We start from the raw sequence: 15,870 nt of genomic DNA, 5'->3' as shown, positions 1-15,870 counted from the left end.
CAAACATATCATTCACTCTCTGCGCAACTCAATACGTCCTGGCGTGTAGTATAAAGGACGTCAATTAGAAGTCCAACACCACAGCTCACCCAGGTAGCAGAAGGGTGTGGAAGCCTTCGAACATGTGCGGACAGTATAATATTAGCATACAGAAGTAGACCATTGTATTGTTGATTACTGTAAAAAGAAAAATAATAACTTTACGAAGAAATGAACAGAAAAAGAAAATTGAAACATAGAAATACTGCATTTAAATGAAATGGAGGTAAAGTGGTGGCCGTGAAACAAACTCTGTATTACATGGGTTACAATCACTATGTTTATTTTTCATGTTTGAAGACGATAAGAAAATTACAAAAGACAAATTGGAAATAGATGAAAATAATTCGCTGCAGAGATTCTGCTCACAGAAATGGCGTTATTTCCATTTAACCGCAGAGAACTTCTTGGACAATCAGTCACCTTCACGAAGGAACGCTGAAAAGAAAAATCAAAACATTCACATGCCAGTATGAGGAACATTTCATTCAGATTAAGTTAGGATCTGTTAGTAATTTTAACCAGCATCAATAATATCTACACCATATGAAAATTAAAGGTAGAGGGGGGGACGACGGAGAGAGAAGTGAAGGGATTACAAATGCCAGTTGCATCGGCACATTACGCGGAATCAGCGAGGACGAGTGAAAATGTCTCCCAAACCGTAACTCGAAGCCGGCATCTCCTGCTCACTAGGCAGTGGTTAATCCCTGCGTCATCCGGGATGCAATGTTACTGCAATTGTGAAGACTATCTCTGCACGCCTCACGGCCGGCCCACAGTCCCACAGTCCCCAGTCCCTGTCCATTTCCTCCACCCTCGCTACCTTGAGATTTAAAAATGAAGCAACGTTATATTTAAATAGGAAGTACAGGACAGTGCCATGATTGTGAAAGTATCAACTATTTAAAAAGGCATATAAATAAATAATAAAGATTGAGGAACGCACAGAATGAATCGTTGTAAGAATAGTAAAGCGTTCTCTCAATAGTTAGTATTTCGTGCCTTTTTCACACTAGTGACACCCATGACGATGTTTATTGAGTCAAGGCCTCATTAGTTTCTTCTTCCATGGAGTCTTAGCCGGAAATTAGTTTTTTAATATTTAAAAAATGTTGGGTTATTTATTACACTGGAATAGAAAATATCAGTATGAAGAACATGTAAGTAAAATCTTTGATAAATTTATCTTTCCTCTGTTACTACTAATAGTGCAGTGATTTTGAGACAAACATGCTTCTAAGATTGAAAAAAATGCAATTTATATTTTGCCATTTGCAGTTTGTCTCAGTATGATAAGGGGCATCTCCATTGCCCTTAAATATACACACCAGTACAATAAGAAACTATGAGAATGAAATGTGCTGTATGTAAGTGTAATTATTTCTATATTTTAGGCCACTATAAAATCTTATTAATAAATTAAGGTGAAAGGCCTACGTCGAAATTTAAATTACTAACGTACTCATTCACATCCACAGTCACACACACACCCACTCACTCATTCACACTCACACATGCTTATTCCCTCATTTCACACTCACACCCACACACTCACTCATACCCACATTCACTCACTCACTCACTCACGCACTGTCTCTCTCTCTCTCTCTCTCTCTCTCTCTCTCTCTCTCTCTCTCTTTCACACACACACACACACACACACATACACACACACACACTAAGTCTACAGTTACTTGGTATTTAGAGTTTTTATCGTTAAAATAGGGACTACAGAACTTGCAGCACTGTAAACAACCTAGGCCAGCATCTCAAAGAATAGTTAAAACGTCGTGTTTCAGAGGACATAGTCGACGTATGAATATGTTTACTAACGTTTTGTCTCCATCTGAGGGAGATACATTCAGAGACAGAAACTGGTAAACCTCAAGGTCCTCTGAGTTCACTAGTGTTCTATGAGTGGAATGTGACTCACAAACATACGTCATGTGACACTTAATGTGTGATAACCTTTGGCCAGTGACATCATTGTCAATTAAAAGTAAGTCAGGCACTATTCTCTTAATGCAAATTCACCATTTGTATTTCACTTCGTTAAACTCTGGTCTCTGAAGCCTCCCACAGATGGGTGTGAAACATTGGCAAAGAAGTCTCACACAGCCAGCGCGACCTTTCAGTTCGGAAGCTATGCTGACGTAAAATTGGGCATGACAGCCTTAATTGTAGCATTAAAACCCTAACTAGTTTAGATCTGACATTCGCAAAGGCGAACGTCAAACGGAGTGGATGCGTACCTGGTTAATACGAGCCAGGGGGACACGCTTTCAAGGTGCAGGCGGCGCTCCTGCCATTGGAACTGCAGCGGCAAGTGTTACACTTGTCCTTGAAGGTCGTTCCAGGAGTGCAGTTCACCTCTGCAACACAATATCAAACAAGATTCAAATAACTGCCTCTGAGGGCAATAAAACAGCTCTTCCTCATAGTAAAAAAGAACTTAAAACCGAAGCACATTTCACAATTATTGCAAGAAGTTTTCAATTTACATGCGTGTTTATTATAAAGCAGGAAACAGTTGTAGAAACGCTTTTGTAGGAGTACCGACATCCGCTGCAACTGTAACATGTCATACTTTAACTGTCACATTTCATATAATAAGACATGAGAACGACGAAAAATAAAATACATATAGAACATTGGGTGGGACGGGAATGGACAGAACAGAAGCGGAAAATGGAAAGAGGGAAAAGAAGCTCAGACTGTACAGGAAGAACAGATTCTCTGAATGCAGAGGTTGAACAGAAGTGCAAAATGTTCAGAAGGCAAAGAGCTCAGAATGGATAGCAAATGAACAATATTAGAACGCACAGAAAGAGCAGAAGCTGAGAATCGTCTGAAGGCGCACAAGCGGAGAATGGGCAGAAGATAACAGAAGCTAAGGATGTACAGGAAGAACATAAGCTCAGAACGGACAGCATGAACAGAAGAGCAGACGATGAGAATTGACAGAAAGAACAGAAGATCAGAATCGACAGAAGAAGCACGATCTCAAAATAGAAGAAAGGAACAGGAACATGGAATGAACCGAGAGAGCAGAAGCTCCAGAATGTGAGAAAAAGCGGAAAAACTTCAGAATCGATACCACGTACGGAAGCACAGAACAGACAGAAAAACAGAATGGACAATGACGGGAGGTTAGAATCGGACGCGAACTTTTAGAAGGGAATCACCCCAGATATCACCTCAAGATACGCAGATATCCCACAGAAAACTTAAACCTACTTGGCCAGACGAGGCTTTGGAAGTAACTATTCAAGAATGCGTCTACATCACAGAAAGGAATCTTTATAAATTCTCGTCGTAGTCCTCCACTTTTATTGTTGGAGCGGTATAATATCCTGGAGCTAGGAAATGTAGGAGGACCACCTCAGATGCTTCAGCTGACAGGGCAAGTGAAGTATAGGCGTGTTCGGGTCACCCGTCTAAACCTGATTCTAGTTTAACTATTAGGCCTTCCGCACTTGGTGTGACTCAAAAGAAACGGACCGGCAGGCCGTATAAGTTGGTGACTGGCTGCTGAGTGGCTGGCAGCGCAACTATAAATTCAGCGCATCTCCGGAGTGACAAACTGCAGTTGCCCTGTGCTAGCGTGTTGTTTGTTGCACCTGAGTGTCTTTTTGTAACATTTGGCGTGTGGAGTACAGAGTCAGGGAGACGTGGAACTCTATTATTGCTACACAAGAATGAGAAAACGATGAAAATTCTGGATTCATATTTACACCCAGTGAAGCATACGCTTCGGGCTGTTTATTTCAGCTAAGCAGCTGGAACAAGCAGGAAACACCTTGCTTTTCATGGAATCACTAGTTTTTCCCCTTCGCTTCACCCACATGTGTGTCCTCCGCTTCTGCCTCTATCTGTCCACCTTACCTATTCACCTTGATCTGTCTCCTCCTCACCATTCTCTCTCTCTCTCTCTCTCTCTTCATCCGTCTCCTCTCCCTGTCTTTGCCCATTACTTACATCCGCTCTTTTAGACCATAACTTCCTCCTCCTCCCTCTGACCACATCCTCCTCTCCATTTCTCTTACTACCCCCAACCCCCCCTCTACCTTTCCTATCTGCCCCCTACCCCTCTACAATCTACCTCATGCACTTTCCCCTCTTTCCCTCTCTTTATCCATTTTCGACTCCCCATCACTCTGCCGCTCTCTTCTATCCATTTCAGCCTGACTCACGCCATGCTCATCAGCATGTACAGCACCCACAGTACAGTTCAATAAAGCAAGCTAATGCTACTCCCAAAACATGCCTTTCAGACAGGACAGGCTCGTATCAGGGGCTTCAAAATAATGTATTTGTCCCTGATGTACAGGCTGCTGTGCAACGCAGGTCGATAAAGAAGGCCAATACAACTCCAACACAACAGGGCAGTCTATGTGTTGGGGCCCAGAAAACTCTTTCTTGTCCCTGACATGTACGCTGCTCTGCAAAGCAAGTTGATTTGGCTCTCTGATACTGTTCCCACACAACACGCCTGTCATACAGGGAGCCTACACTTCATGGGAGAAAAAAAAAAAAAACTTATTTGACTGTATCTCGATTACTGTCACAGTTACGATTTTGTGAACCACACTGTGCTGATACTTGTGAGACCAACGTTCCAGTGTCACATTTGGTTGGCCCGCATCTCGTGGTCGTGCGGTAGCGTTCTCGCTTCCCACGCCCGGGTTCCCGGGTTCGATTCCCGGCGGGGTCAGGGATTTTCTCTGCCTCGTGATGGCTGGGTGTCGTGTGCTGTCCTTAGGTTAGTTAGGTTTAAGTAGTTCTAAGTTCTAGGGGACTGATGACCATAGATGTTGAGTCCCATAGTGGTCAGAGCCATTTGAACCACATTTGGTTGAAATCGATCCTAGCCGTGTGGGAGGGGGTCTAGAACATACATACACTCTTCTTTATGTAAATAAAACAGTTTTGTATGTGAACACCATTGTGTTTATACCTAACAGAGATTTGTGTCTTCTAAGTCGTTTTACCTCAGTTTTTACTGCTTGTTTGCACATTACAATGTAATAAACGAAATGACATGTGTGCTACTATTCACACAAAAGAGCATTGCAGGTGTGATCTACATTTTCTTGTCCATTTGCTTCCACTGCCAGAACTTTTTCAAACAACAGATGTTCGGTGTACTTCATACTTTCCATCTGGATTTCTGTTTCTACTTCCCACTACGCTTATCCTGTAAAATCGCTTCTGCTGGAGCTTGGAAACTTATAGGAAATTTTCTTGGTCACCATTCATTTAATTAAAAAATACTCACAATCACGTTATGGTACTTTAATTACGTAACCATTACGGCACCTCACCTCAACCTCTCGATACCAGCAATATTCTACTGTGTTTCTGTAAAATAGTTAACATATTTCTGTGGCAACATTCACATTTGATTTCATTAATGTAGAGGTACTTCGATACATCGATATGTAAAAAATGAAATGATCGTATGGCATTTAATGGCCGGGATATCCCCTTCAGGGTTCGGCCGCAAGTCTTTTCAGTTGACGCCACTTCGGCGACTTGCATGTTAATGATGATGAAAATGATGGTGAAGGACACACAACACCCAGTCCCCTGCCGGGAATCGAACCCGTGCCCCCTGCGTCGTAAGCAGTAACGCTGCCGCTGCGCTACAGAGGCGGAAATCGCTGTGTGTATATTGCAATGATGTTGTTCTTATGTGTATTCTTTCTTTTGTCACTATGATCTTTGACGTACTTGTAACTCTGATTTTTGGGCGCGTAAGCGGTTATTAGAGAGTCAAGCTTTGGTCGTCATGTTAAAAAGACGCAAATTGTAGTCAGTTTATGAAATGTGAACTTTAACAGCGAGGAAGATATTTTCAATATGTTTTATATTGTGAAGTGATGTTTTGGAACGAGTTACGTGATATTGCAACAAAAGTAATAAAAAAGAAGTGTAGCTTAAATTCGGAGTGCTGATTACTTTTCTACATCACCATTGTCCTAACTTGCAAAAGTTAATCTTCAAGAATGGTTTAAGAAACACATCTATAAAACTTTTGAATATCGCATAATAACACCTAGGCCTCTTTGCATCCGAGCTTGGAATCATCACTACCCAGATTTTCGACGATTGAGCCATGAGTTCACAACGAGACCAGCGTGGGAAACACGGAAAGATGAGTGCCTAGTGTGGTGTCACCGCCAGACACCACACTTGCTAGGTGGTAGCCTTTAAATCGGCCGCGGTCCGTTAGTGTACGTCGGACCCGCGTGTCGCCACTATCAGTGATTGCAGACCGAGCGCCGCCACACGGCAGGTCTAGAGACTTCCTAGCACTCGCCCCAGTTGTACAGCCGACTTTGCTAGCGATGGTTCTCTGACAAATTACGCTCTCATTTGCCGAGACGATAGTTAGCATAGCCTTCAGCTACGTCATTTGCTACGACCTAGCAAGGCGCCATTATCATTTGCTATTTATCTTGTGGTGCATGTACCATCAGACCGATGTTCACCAATTATGGATTAAAGTTAAGTATTTCAGAAGCTATGTACCTTCTTTTGCTAGTATAATTACTTTACCTGTTACAGACCTCACGCCAGCCTGCGTGAGCTTAAACGCGTGCCTTTCGGCTTCCTCTCCTAGTGGCTTGGCTGTCTTGCCAAGTCACAACACCTAATTTATCCATTATTTCAAGAAATGACTTTATTAACTGTGTTCTAATAACACCTGCCACATAATATAACTTTGTTGTTGCCCGAAGATCCAATACTTAGCAGCGTGAGCAACACTACAATCATAATTAATTTTTGACCTTTGTTGTGGTAGGTTTGTTAGAAATTCCAGTCTCCGTTTGTTTCAAAACCAAATCAAGGGAACAGCAGTGCAGAGGGACACTAACCATAACCCTGTTCACAGAGAGCTGGCACCACCTCAAGACCACCAACTGCCCATCGGCAGAAGGCCTAAGCGACGAAACTCATCGCCGCCCACAGTTAAGTTGGCTACAGTGAACATTTCCTATCTCAGGAAGCACATGGCTGTGCGGCTTTCAAGGTTACTGCTGAGAGACGACCTCTTGGCCTCAGTTCGTTGCTGTCCTTGGTAGGCATCACTCTGTGACTACCACTAGTGTTGTGGCTGCTGCCTTTTTCACTATACAATTCCGTTCACCTATTGTCAGGACATTCGCAATAAAATGTTCATAGCACATTCGTCCATTGTTAAACTGCAAATACACTGCGAGGGAGTAGTCGCTCTCAATTAAAATCACTAGGGAGGTAAACTTTGTCTCACTGCCCCTGTCTGCGTGCTCGCAATTTGTAATTACTCATGACTCATTACTTTCGTTCTGGATTCCAAATTATCAAGCACGCGGCGCGCTGTACGGTTCATATTGTCTGCTGGCAAAATCCGACTCTATGTAATGAGATTACCTCCCATTTTTGTGCTCCATTGTGAATATATGAAATTTAATTAATATTGCCCATCTGTTACTGGTCTATAGTCTACGCCTAATCCTTCCATTAAGCAGTTTATTTATTTACGTCTGTAATTGAGACCCTGCTGTAGGAGAACAGATCCACTACCTCCAAGGTCCGGGGAATATCATTTTCAGTTGAGGTCACTTTAATCTGATAGTAGAGAAGACAACGGCAAACAGAGTTTATTTGTTCTATTCAACTACACAGCTGAAGAATCGCAAGCCACCAGTTACCACGACACGTCGTTCATGAGTTTTATTTGAGCTGCGTTGTGTATGCAGGTACTTAGGTCAGTATTCTGAATAAGCAAAAGCAATATTAGCTTGATGTGTCACGGCCAAATAATACAGTTCAGTGAAATTAGGGCCATACACGGAATGAATTTATAACTCAAAGAAATACGCAGTGAGACGAACAGAAATGAGAGAGAGATGGACTCACGTCTACGGCCGCGGCTGAGACATCCCAGCTGGGTGCAGATGGCGGACGTTCCACTGCTGTTGCACGTGCACGTGTTGCAGTCCTTCTTGAAGGTCGAGTTGGGTGTACAGCTCTGGGCTTCCCGTTTCACGATGGGCGACTCCTCTGCCTCTGTGAAGCGACAATACATCAAGCTCATGTTCAGGGAACCGGGAAGCCTCTACAAAATGTGGCTGTATACTTCGACAGACAAGCCACTCAGTTTTCCTTCTTCATTAACATTATCCTATATTTACGATACACAAATTCTCCTTTAATGTACCTGAATTTCTTTCCAATTTGTTCTGAAACTATGTGCAAAAGACCTACAAAAAGAAAATTTACCTTGGATAAACAGAATGATAATATAGGTACAAGGAAAATTATTTTTGCGACAGATCCAACACTCTTTGTGATCTCAAATTCACCAGTTACGTTCTTTTAGCGGAACAGTATTCATAAAATTTAGAGAACCAGCAGTTGCAGCTGACTAGACAATGATTGCACTGCCGCCAACGTACATTTAGTGACGTATATAAGGTGTCACATAGACAGCCGGTTTATCCTCGCTTTATTTGAGAATGGAAGAGGAAGGGAAGTGACTAGCAGTGGTAAAAAGTACCCTCTGCAGTGCACCAAGTGGTGGCTAGCGCGTAATTAAGTACTGGGTGATCAAAAAGTCAGTATAAATTTGAAAACTGAATAAATCACGGAATAATGTAGATATAGAGGTACAAATTGACACACATGCTTGGAATGACATGGGGTTTTACTAGAACCAAAAAAATACAAAAGTTCAAAAAAGTCCGATAGATGGCGCTTCATCTGATCAGAATAGCAGTAATTACCATAACAAGGTTAGACAAAGCAAAGATGTTGTTTGTTATATAGCTAGGGAAGGCCGAAATGCACGCTATAAGCTCACGCAGGATGGCGTGAGGTCTGAAACAGGATACGTAATGAATGCTATAAAGAAAAGTACGTAGCTGCTGGAATACTCAACTTTAATCCATCATTTGTATACATCGTTCTTGATGAGACATGCTTCATACGATAACTATCAATTGCTATGGCGCCTTGCTAGGTCGTAGCCATTGACTTAGCTGAAGGCTATTCTAACTATCTTCTCTGCAAATAAACGAGGCTTCGTCAGTGTTGTATCGCTACCTAAGTTGTCCGTACAACTGGGGCGAGTGCTAGTAAGTCTCTCTAGACCTGCCGTGTGGCGGCGCTCGGTCTGCAATTACTGATAGTGGCGACACGCGGGTCCGACGTATACTAATGGACCGCGGCCGATTTAAAGCTACCACCTAGCAAGTGTGGTGTCTGGCGGTGACACCACATTGTTCCTTACAGGAAATGCTCAATATGTCCACCATCATTCCTCAACAATAGCTGTAGTCGAGGAATAATGTTGTGAACAGCACTGTAAAGCATGTCCGGAGTTGTGGTGAGGCATTGGCGTCGGATGTTGTCTTTCAGCATCCCTAGAGATGTCGGTCGATCACGATACACTTGCGACTTCAGGTAACCCCAAAGCCAATAATCGCACGGACTGAGGTCTGGGGACCTGGGAGGCCAAGCATGACGAAAGTGGTGGCTGTGCACACGATCATCACCAAACGACGCGCGCAAGAGATCTTTCACGCGTCTTGCAATATTTTTTTTGTTCTAATAAAACCACATGTTATTCCAAGCAAGTGTGTCAGTTTTTACCTCTCTATCTACATTATTCCGTGGTTTAATAAGTTTTCAAATTTATGCTGACTTTTTGATCACCCGATAGATGTGGCCATAGATGACTGAGAGGTTCTTAATGCTGGCGGATTAACTTCCTCTCTTATAGAAGTGACCTCCGTGAAATTGGAACCGGTGTCTGTGGGTTGTGTACGCACTTTCGCATTTTGAAAATTCTGGGCAGAGAATAACTTCTTCAGTCTAAAAAAAATTCAGAAGTGGGAATAGTATTGGTACCGTAGAATGTGTGGCGTCGTCCAAAGAACCCGGTGCCTAAGAGAGGTTGGCTCCTCGCTACACACTCTGTTTCGTTGTACCACTAGGTTTTGCACTGCAGGCTTTGCTGGAGCTTTTGCAAAGCACCTCTCTTCAGCTATTGCGCAAACTGTTCCACACACGTTTTACACAAATTCTGCTTCGTATAACATTCTAAAATGAACATGCGTCGTTTTATCATAAGCACCGTTTGATATTACGTTCATATGGTCCCTAAGCATGTGTGCTCCTCTCACCCACTCAGACTTAACGACGCTGTGAAATACTCGCGACAGAGCGTGTGGGAGATGCGCATTCGCAGACATGTGACAGTACGTAATTGGCGCACCTAAATCGCGTTTCCAGAATTTTCTGTGGTGGGCAGTTCTCCTATTCATTAACAAACGTGAGTTGCGCCTTAGTCATAGAAATATTTTCAGCGTCAGTTTTTTTGCTCAACCTGTATTTGAAAGAAACCATTAATAAAATCCCGTGTGTGGAACTGTCATCCAGTGACACTACAGAGCGTTGTAAATGTAGGGCCCAGTGGTTATCTATGCAGGACTCACCTCTATCGTATCCATTTTACTTTGTGGAAGTCATTCGTCAACACTGAATAACAAACAACAGTTCCACTGCACGAAGACCTGATTACGGGCCCACCAGCGAGCTGACGTTAGCTGCCTTAACCTCTCTTATCAGCCCCTGTGAGTTCAACGCCCTCAATCGACGTTGGGCTTCCTGCACTGAATTTGTTAGTCATGAGACCCTTTGCAACACTTTGATGTTTGTCCGTATTGTTTCACGACACGTTGCATGCTACACTGTATGTTTTATTACACCTTGCATTCTACACTATAATGGACGAAAAATTGTTGAAAAATTTCAACACAATTATTGCTCGACACCAGTATTTCGTGAAAGTGCAAAGGAAACTCTCAACTGAAGCAGACAGCCGCTTACCTCTCTTCGTAATACATCCCCTGCGCGTGCAGGCCCAGACGCCTGTTGCAGTGCACGTACAAGTGTTGCAGTCTTCCTTCTTCTTGGCTCCTGGAGTACACCCTAGAACAAAAAAAAAAAAAAAAAAAAAATGGTTCAAATGGCTCTGAGCACTATGGGACTCAACTGCTGAGGTCATTAGTCCCCTAGAACTTAGAACTAGTTAAACCTAACTAACCTAAGGACATCACAAACATCCATGCCCGAGGCAGGATTCGAACCTGCGACCGTAGCGGTCTTGCGGTTCCAGACTGCAGCGCCTTTAACCGCACGGCCACTTCGGCCGGCTCCTAGAACAAAAACCAACCAGCAAATGAAAATGTGTTTACTGTCTCAGACAGGATTTAATATTCATCTTTGTAGCTGTCAAGAAGCGTTCTGCGGTTTTGCCAGGAACGTCATTACACTATGTTTCCTTACTTACTTTTCATGGAGCAACATGATGTTTTCGGTCATGCATATGCATTCAGCATGCAACTATTCAGACAAAGAAACTTGCTGAGAACCACCCTAAAAATAATTCTCTATTCAAGAACATGCTTCATTTTCTACTGAATAATGGCACAAGTTCTGAGATACAGAGTCCTAAAGTTAAATGAGCGCTGAAATACCAGAAAGCGTTGAGATACCATAAATATTGAAGTATATATACCTGAATATTTCTGGTGTCTCAACTGCAGATTTTTCAGCGCTCATTTAGCTTTAGGACTATGTATCTCACAATGAACAAAAATGGACTTGTACCACTATTGAAATAAGCCCTTTAAGAATTCGACAACAATGCCACAAAGGGCGTACAACGTGTTTGGATTTATATCAAAGGCAATTGTTTCAACAACAGGTGCACCTGAAATTTTATAATTTCGTCAGCAGGCCCTGCATTTGGAAGAACTGCAAAACCAAATGATGAATGACGCCTCATTTCGCTTAGCTTTTAAACATGCAAATGGCTCCTTGTGGCACAGATGTCCACCGAGCTTTTAATTTTTGTGTCAATACAGGATTCAAGCATCAGGAATACGACTTTCGTAACAATAACGAATGCGGTAACGTGATTTTCATGCACTTGGACGTGCATCACAAACCTGTCTCCACAAATAAGATTAAGATGAAAAAAATGTTTATGTAGACTAGTTATAAAATATACTGTACAAATGAATTAGGCGTTGGATATGTCCGTGGATTTCTCGTACTCAACTTGACGTTTCTTGAACTACTCGTCTTAGTCCAACTGGTGATATTTCCACTGATGTAGCAAATGAGACCTCTCTCAATACAGTTACGGTACTCATCTTTTTTAAATCCATTCATCGTTAACACTTTTTTGAAAATATCTTAGACGTATGTAATTCGGAATGATTTGTATGACTATCATCTGTAGCGAACACACGGTTTCTTTAATGGCGGTTTTACCGAACGAATTGGTGCAGTTCCCCGCAGTCAACTTTCCTTTGATTGTAGCGTCGGTCGATTTCTTGTTGTAATAACACTCCATGCTAATAGCTCATATCAGTTTCAGTATCATTCTCTGGCAACGTGGAAGTACGAAGATGTGTTATGAACTCTGATATAAAAGAAATAAAAATAAAAATAGAAAATAAAAGACACATTAAACTTCCCAATAATGCTGCTTTGTACCACTCCGGTTTTAAATGTTTTGACTATACGATAAACTGATCAACAAAAGATTTCGGGACAAGATGAAGAATCTGCAGATCAACTGCGTAAGTAAGAATATTGTAAGAGCGTCGTAGTGAAAGACCATTCGTAAACACCCTGACTCATTCTTTGTTGCATAAAATTTTATCGTAACAAGAGCTAGGGGAGTTTGCCGTACGTTCCCGTTGGGTTGTTGTGTGTACCGCATACCAAAGAAAGATCCGTGGCTGTTTGTCTGACGATTTCATTCTTCGGAAAACATTTTAAGAATCGTTTATGTCTCACACATATTATGGTGAAAGTAATCGTCGTTTTTATAGTGTTTGTAGAATCCATGCATTAAGCGCGAAAATTCCAAATTACTTAAGAGTAACGATTACTTCTTTTAGGAAATCCCGAAAAATACCACGAAGAATGAATTAAAACGCAAAATATTTCCTATAAGAATAAAGATGTCACGGAATTCTAAACTGATGAAATTTAAATCACATGGAGGCGTGTATCTTCAGCGGTAACTGTCCTATAGGGTTTCATAACGCTCTAGTGTGAGAAATACCCTCTATCCGCGGTTTTTAAAATGTATTCTAAATAGCACGTCGCCATTATCGTTACGTTAAGTAAGATTTTGTGATGTGTATTTTCGAATCCGTAATTTCAATTAAAGATATCTTATTTGCGTTTCCTACGTAATCTTAGACTCTCGATGATTAAAAAGTAGAAGCATATACGCATATTCCACTTGTACTTGGAGCTATGTACACCTTTTCATCTTCGTTTCTGTGGTGCACGTCTTACCTACTGAACAAGCACTCACTGTTCGTAAGGTATGCCCTTTAGAGCCCTTGTCTAGTGGACATGTTTTTTCTCGTTTTGGTTTCTACCAAAGCCTCTCAAAATATGGAAAAAAAAGGATGCGGCGGTAGAATAGGTTTTTGCAGTATCGAAGATGCAGAAGTGCTCATAGCTCCTAATGTATGCATTCTACAGTCTATGTTTATTAGCCATTTTCTCTTCTTTTTGTCCGTACTATCATCTCTGAAAGTTTGTCAGTGGGATTCTGTTTCTCCCCATTTGTCCCATGGGACATGACTTTTGAATCAACATATACAATTTCAATGAAAATTCGAAGGTAACAGTAGACGGATGCAACCAAAATGAAAATGCTATATGGATTCAAGCTAAAAATAGGGTAAATAATAGTGATGAACGTCAATAAAACTGAGAACGCATTGGAAAGCTTTGCTTTAAAATGCGTAACGCATATACAAAACCAATTAGTGGCACAGAAATATACAGTAAATATGTTAGAGGCACATTTCATGTTTTACTACGTTTAAAATCATTCCATGAACTTAAAAAGACAAAAATTTCTCTTAAGTTACCAAATCAAGAACCATTTTTGCTACAGTCTTCAGTCAAGAAACGAGTACAAAACAAGGTCCCAGCAGGAAAGAAAGATATCTGGAAGAGACATGTGAACGTGGAGTTGCAATAAATCCGTAACCGGAAATCGCCTGATTTAAATTAACATTTTTAAATGATATTTGTGGCTGGTTGATATTCCAGTCATACATTTTATGATTGACATAAAAACTTCATAAAAATAGTTTGCGAAAAATGTACTGGGCAAAGAGTATCAAAAGGCAGGCCCAGAACATCCATATTGTGAACTGTTCTGAGTGGAAAGAACTGCAACAGCTACAACTACAACCTAATATTGATGATGGCGAGGGAGAGGTGGATCGCTGCATTGCCAAGGCGTTGCTGTAGTGCGATGATGATGAGTTGTTATTTTAGGGCCCAATCTGGAGCCCTCATAAAATGATTTATGGAGAGGTGAATGGTGATTTTAACCCGGATACGCACAAGCTCTACTGCTTCAGTCAATGCTCACCTCACTTGGTGAGATACATCTATACAGTGGAGGGGCGTCGATTGTATTTGTTTCTCTGTGGAAACAGCGGGAGCAGCACTGCTTAAACGGTACCAGAATGGAAATCCGAAATGATTAATTATCTTGGCGCCTCACAATCGCAGTGAGACTCACCCGATGCGGCGTCCACTGTGGTTGCCATGACGACGAACAAGGCCGCCGCGGCTATCGCTAGTGTGACCTTCATATCTGCTGCTTCTGCCTGCTGCCGCTAATGCTGTGCGAATACGACTGCCGACCAGGCATCCCACGCGTGTTTATATACCACTCCAGTCCTCTCCTTGGTCCCCACCACCGAACCCCTACGTTTATTTTTCACGAGCCAGCAGGGTTTCATTTCTGGGAATTCCAGCGACCTGTTGCGCTGTGTAGTTTCGCAGAATGATCACCGAGCACTGTACTCCATCATGTTATCCGTACTTACTGTGATACAGGTCACGAGTGGTGATTCCCCCCTTGAGTTTGACGTCAGAAACTTTTCATGTTTCAAAAAAGTAAATAGAATGTTAGTGGACTATTCGACAGAGCCCTTTTTCCGATTAATGCCATTTGTTCCGTGTTTTTTTTCAGTGAAATTATTAGATCCATGAATTTTGTTTAAGAGACGATGATCTAAAGTTCCAACATACACTGCATGTCAAAAGCCTTCAGTTAGAAAATAGACCTTTTACAGGCATCCGTAAATAAAATAACAATATTACTCTTAGAAAAATGTATCCAGTAGACATCTGACTTACGTATCCGTGGAAAAACCAGCTAACATAAAGTTAATATATACTGTGAGAAATTTGTGTCCATACCTGATACATGAATCTAAATATTCTGGTAACAATGTTGCATGGAATACACAATTTTGAAATGTTGGTGGTATAGGCGGAAAAATGGCGAGGGGAAAATTCTGCACAAATTGTACAGAAGCCAGACAACAGTTGTAAGAGTCGAAGGACATGGAAGGTAAACGTTAGTTGAGATGGGAGTAAGACACGATTGTAGCCTATCCCCAACGTTATTTGATCTGAACATTTGGCAACTAGCAAATGAATCCTAATTTAGGGTGAAGAAATAAAAATTTTGTAGCTTCCTGATGTCATTATAACATAAAGTTTTGTTGGCGGGACGTACACAACTGTTGATGTTCATTATCAGTGATAAGATTCGCGATAGTCGAAAAATTTTCTATTTCCTAAATGCAAAGGAAATTTCCTTTTAACAAATAGAAAATTTTACAGCTGTACCAGGTCTTAACACTGGTGATGGATAATGGATATCGTTATAATTTGGCTACCAGAAATGTACTCAGATAATTTGAACAGAATGCA

At 41.6% G+C, this 15,870-nt stretch overlaps 1 protein-coding gene across 1 annotated transcript; it reads right to left on the bottom strand.

Moving 5' to 3' along the window:
• Window positions 1-296: 296 nt before the first annotated feature.
• LOC124544644 (serine protease inhibitor I/II-like) lies at window positions 297-14,819 on the bottom strand. Its single transcript, XM_047123259.1, has 5 exons — window positions 14,666-14,819; window positions 10,921-11,022; window positions 7,948-8,097; window positions 2,295-2,414; window positions 297-477 (listed from the first exon to the last, which is right to left on the bottom strand). The coding sequence occupies exons 1-4, from the start codon at window positions 14,736-14,738 to the stop codon at window positions 2,299-2,301; spliced, it is 441 nt and encodes a 146-aa protein (XP_046979215.1). The 5' UTR covers window positions 14,739-14,819; the 3' UTR covers window positions 297-477; window positions 2,295-2,298.
• Window positions 14,820-15,870: the final 1,051 nt, after the last annotated feature.

The sequence above is a fragment of the Schistocerca americana genome, chromosome 8 (assembly GCF_021461395.2).
Source record: "Schistocerca americana isolate TAMUIC-IGC-003095 chromosome 8, iqSchAmer2.1, whole genome shotgun sequence".
Classification (NCBI taxonomy): domain Eukaryota; kingdom Metazoa; phylum Arthropoda; class Insecta; order Orthoptera; family Acrididae; genus Schistocerca; species Schistocerca americana.
This window is presented reverse-complemented; position numbering and strand designations above follow the sequence as displayed.

Coding starts and splice junctions, on each gene's coding strand:
- LOC124544644 (XM_047123259.1), bottom strand. CDS start 14,738: ATGAAGGTCACACTAGCGATAGCCGCGGCGGCCTTGTTCGTCGTCATG. Junction 11,023..14,665: donor CACAGTGGACGCCGCATCGG/GTGAGTCTCACT, acceptor TTTTTGTTCTAG/GGTGTACTCCAGGAGCCAAG. Junction 8,098..10,920: donor GGGATGTATTACGAAGAGAG/GTAAGCGGCTGT, acceptor GTCGCTTCACAG/AGGCAGAGGAGTCGCCCATC.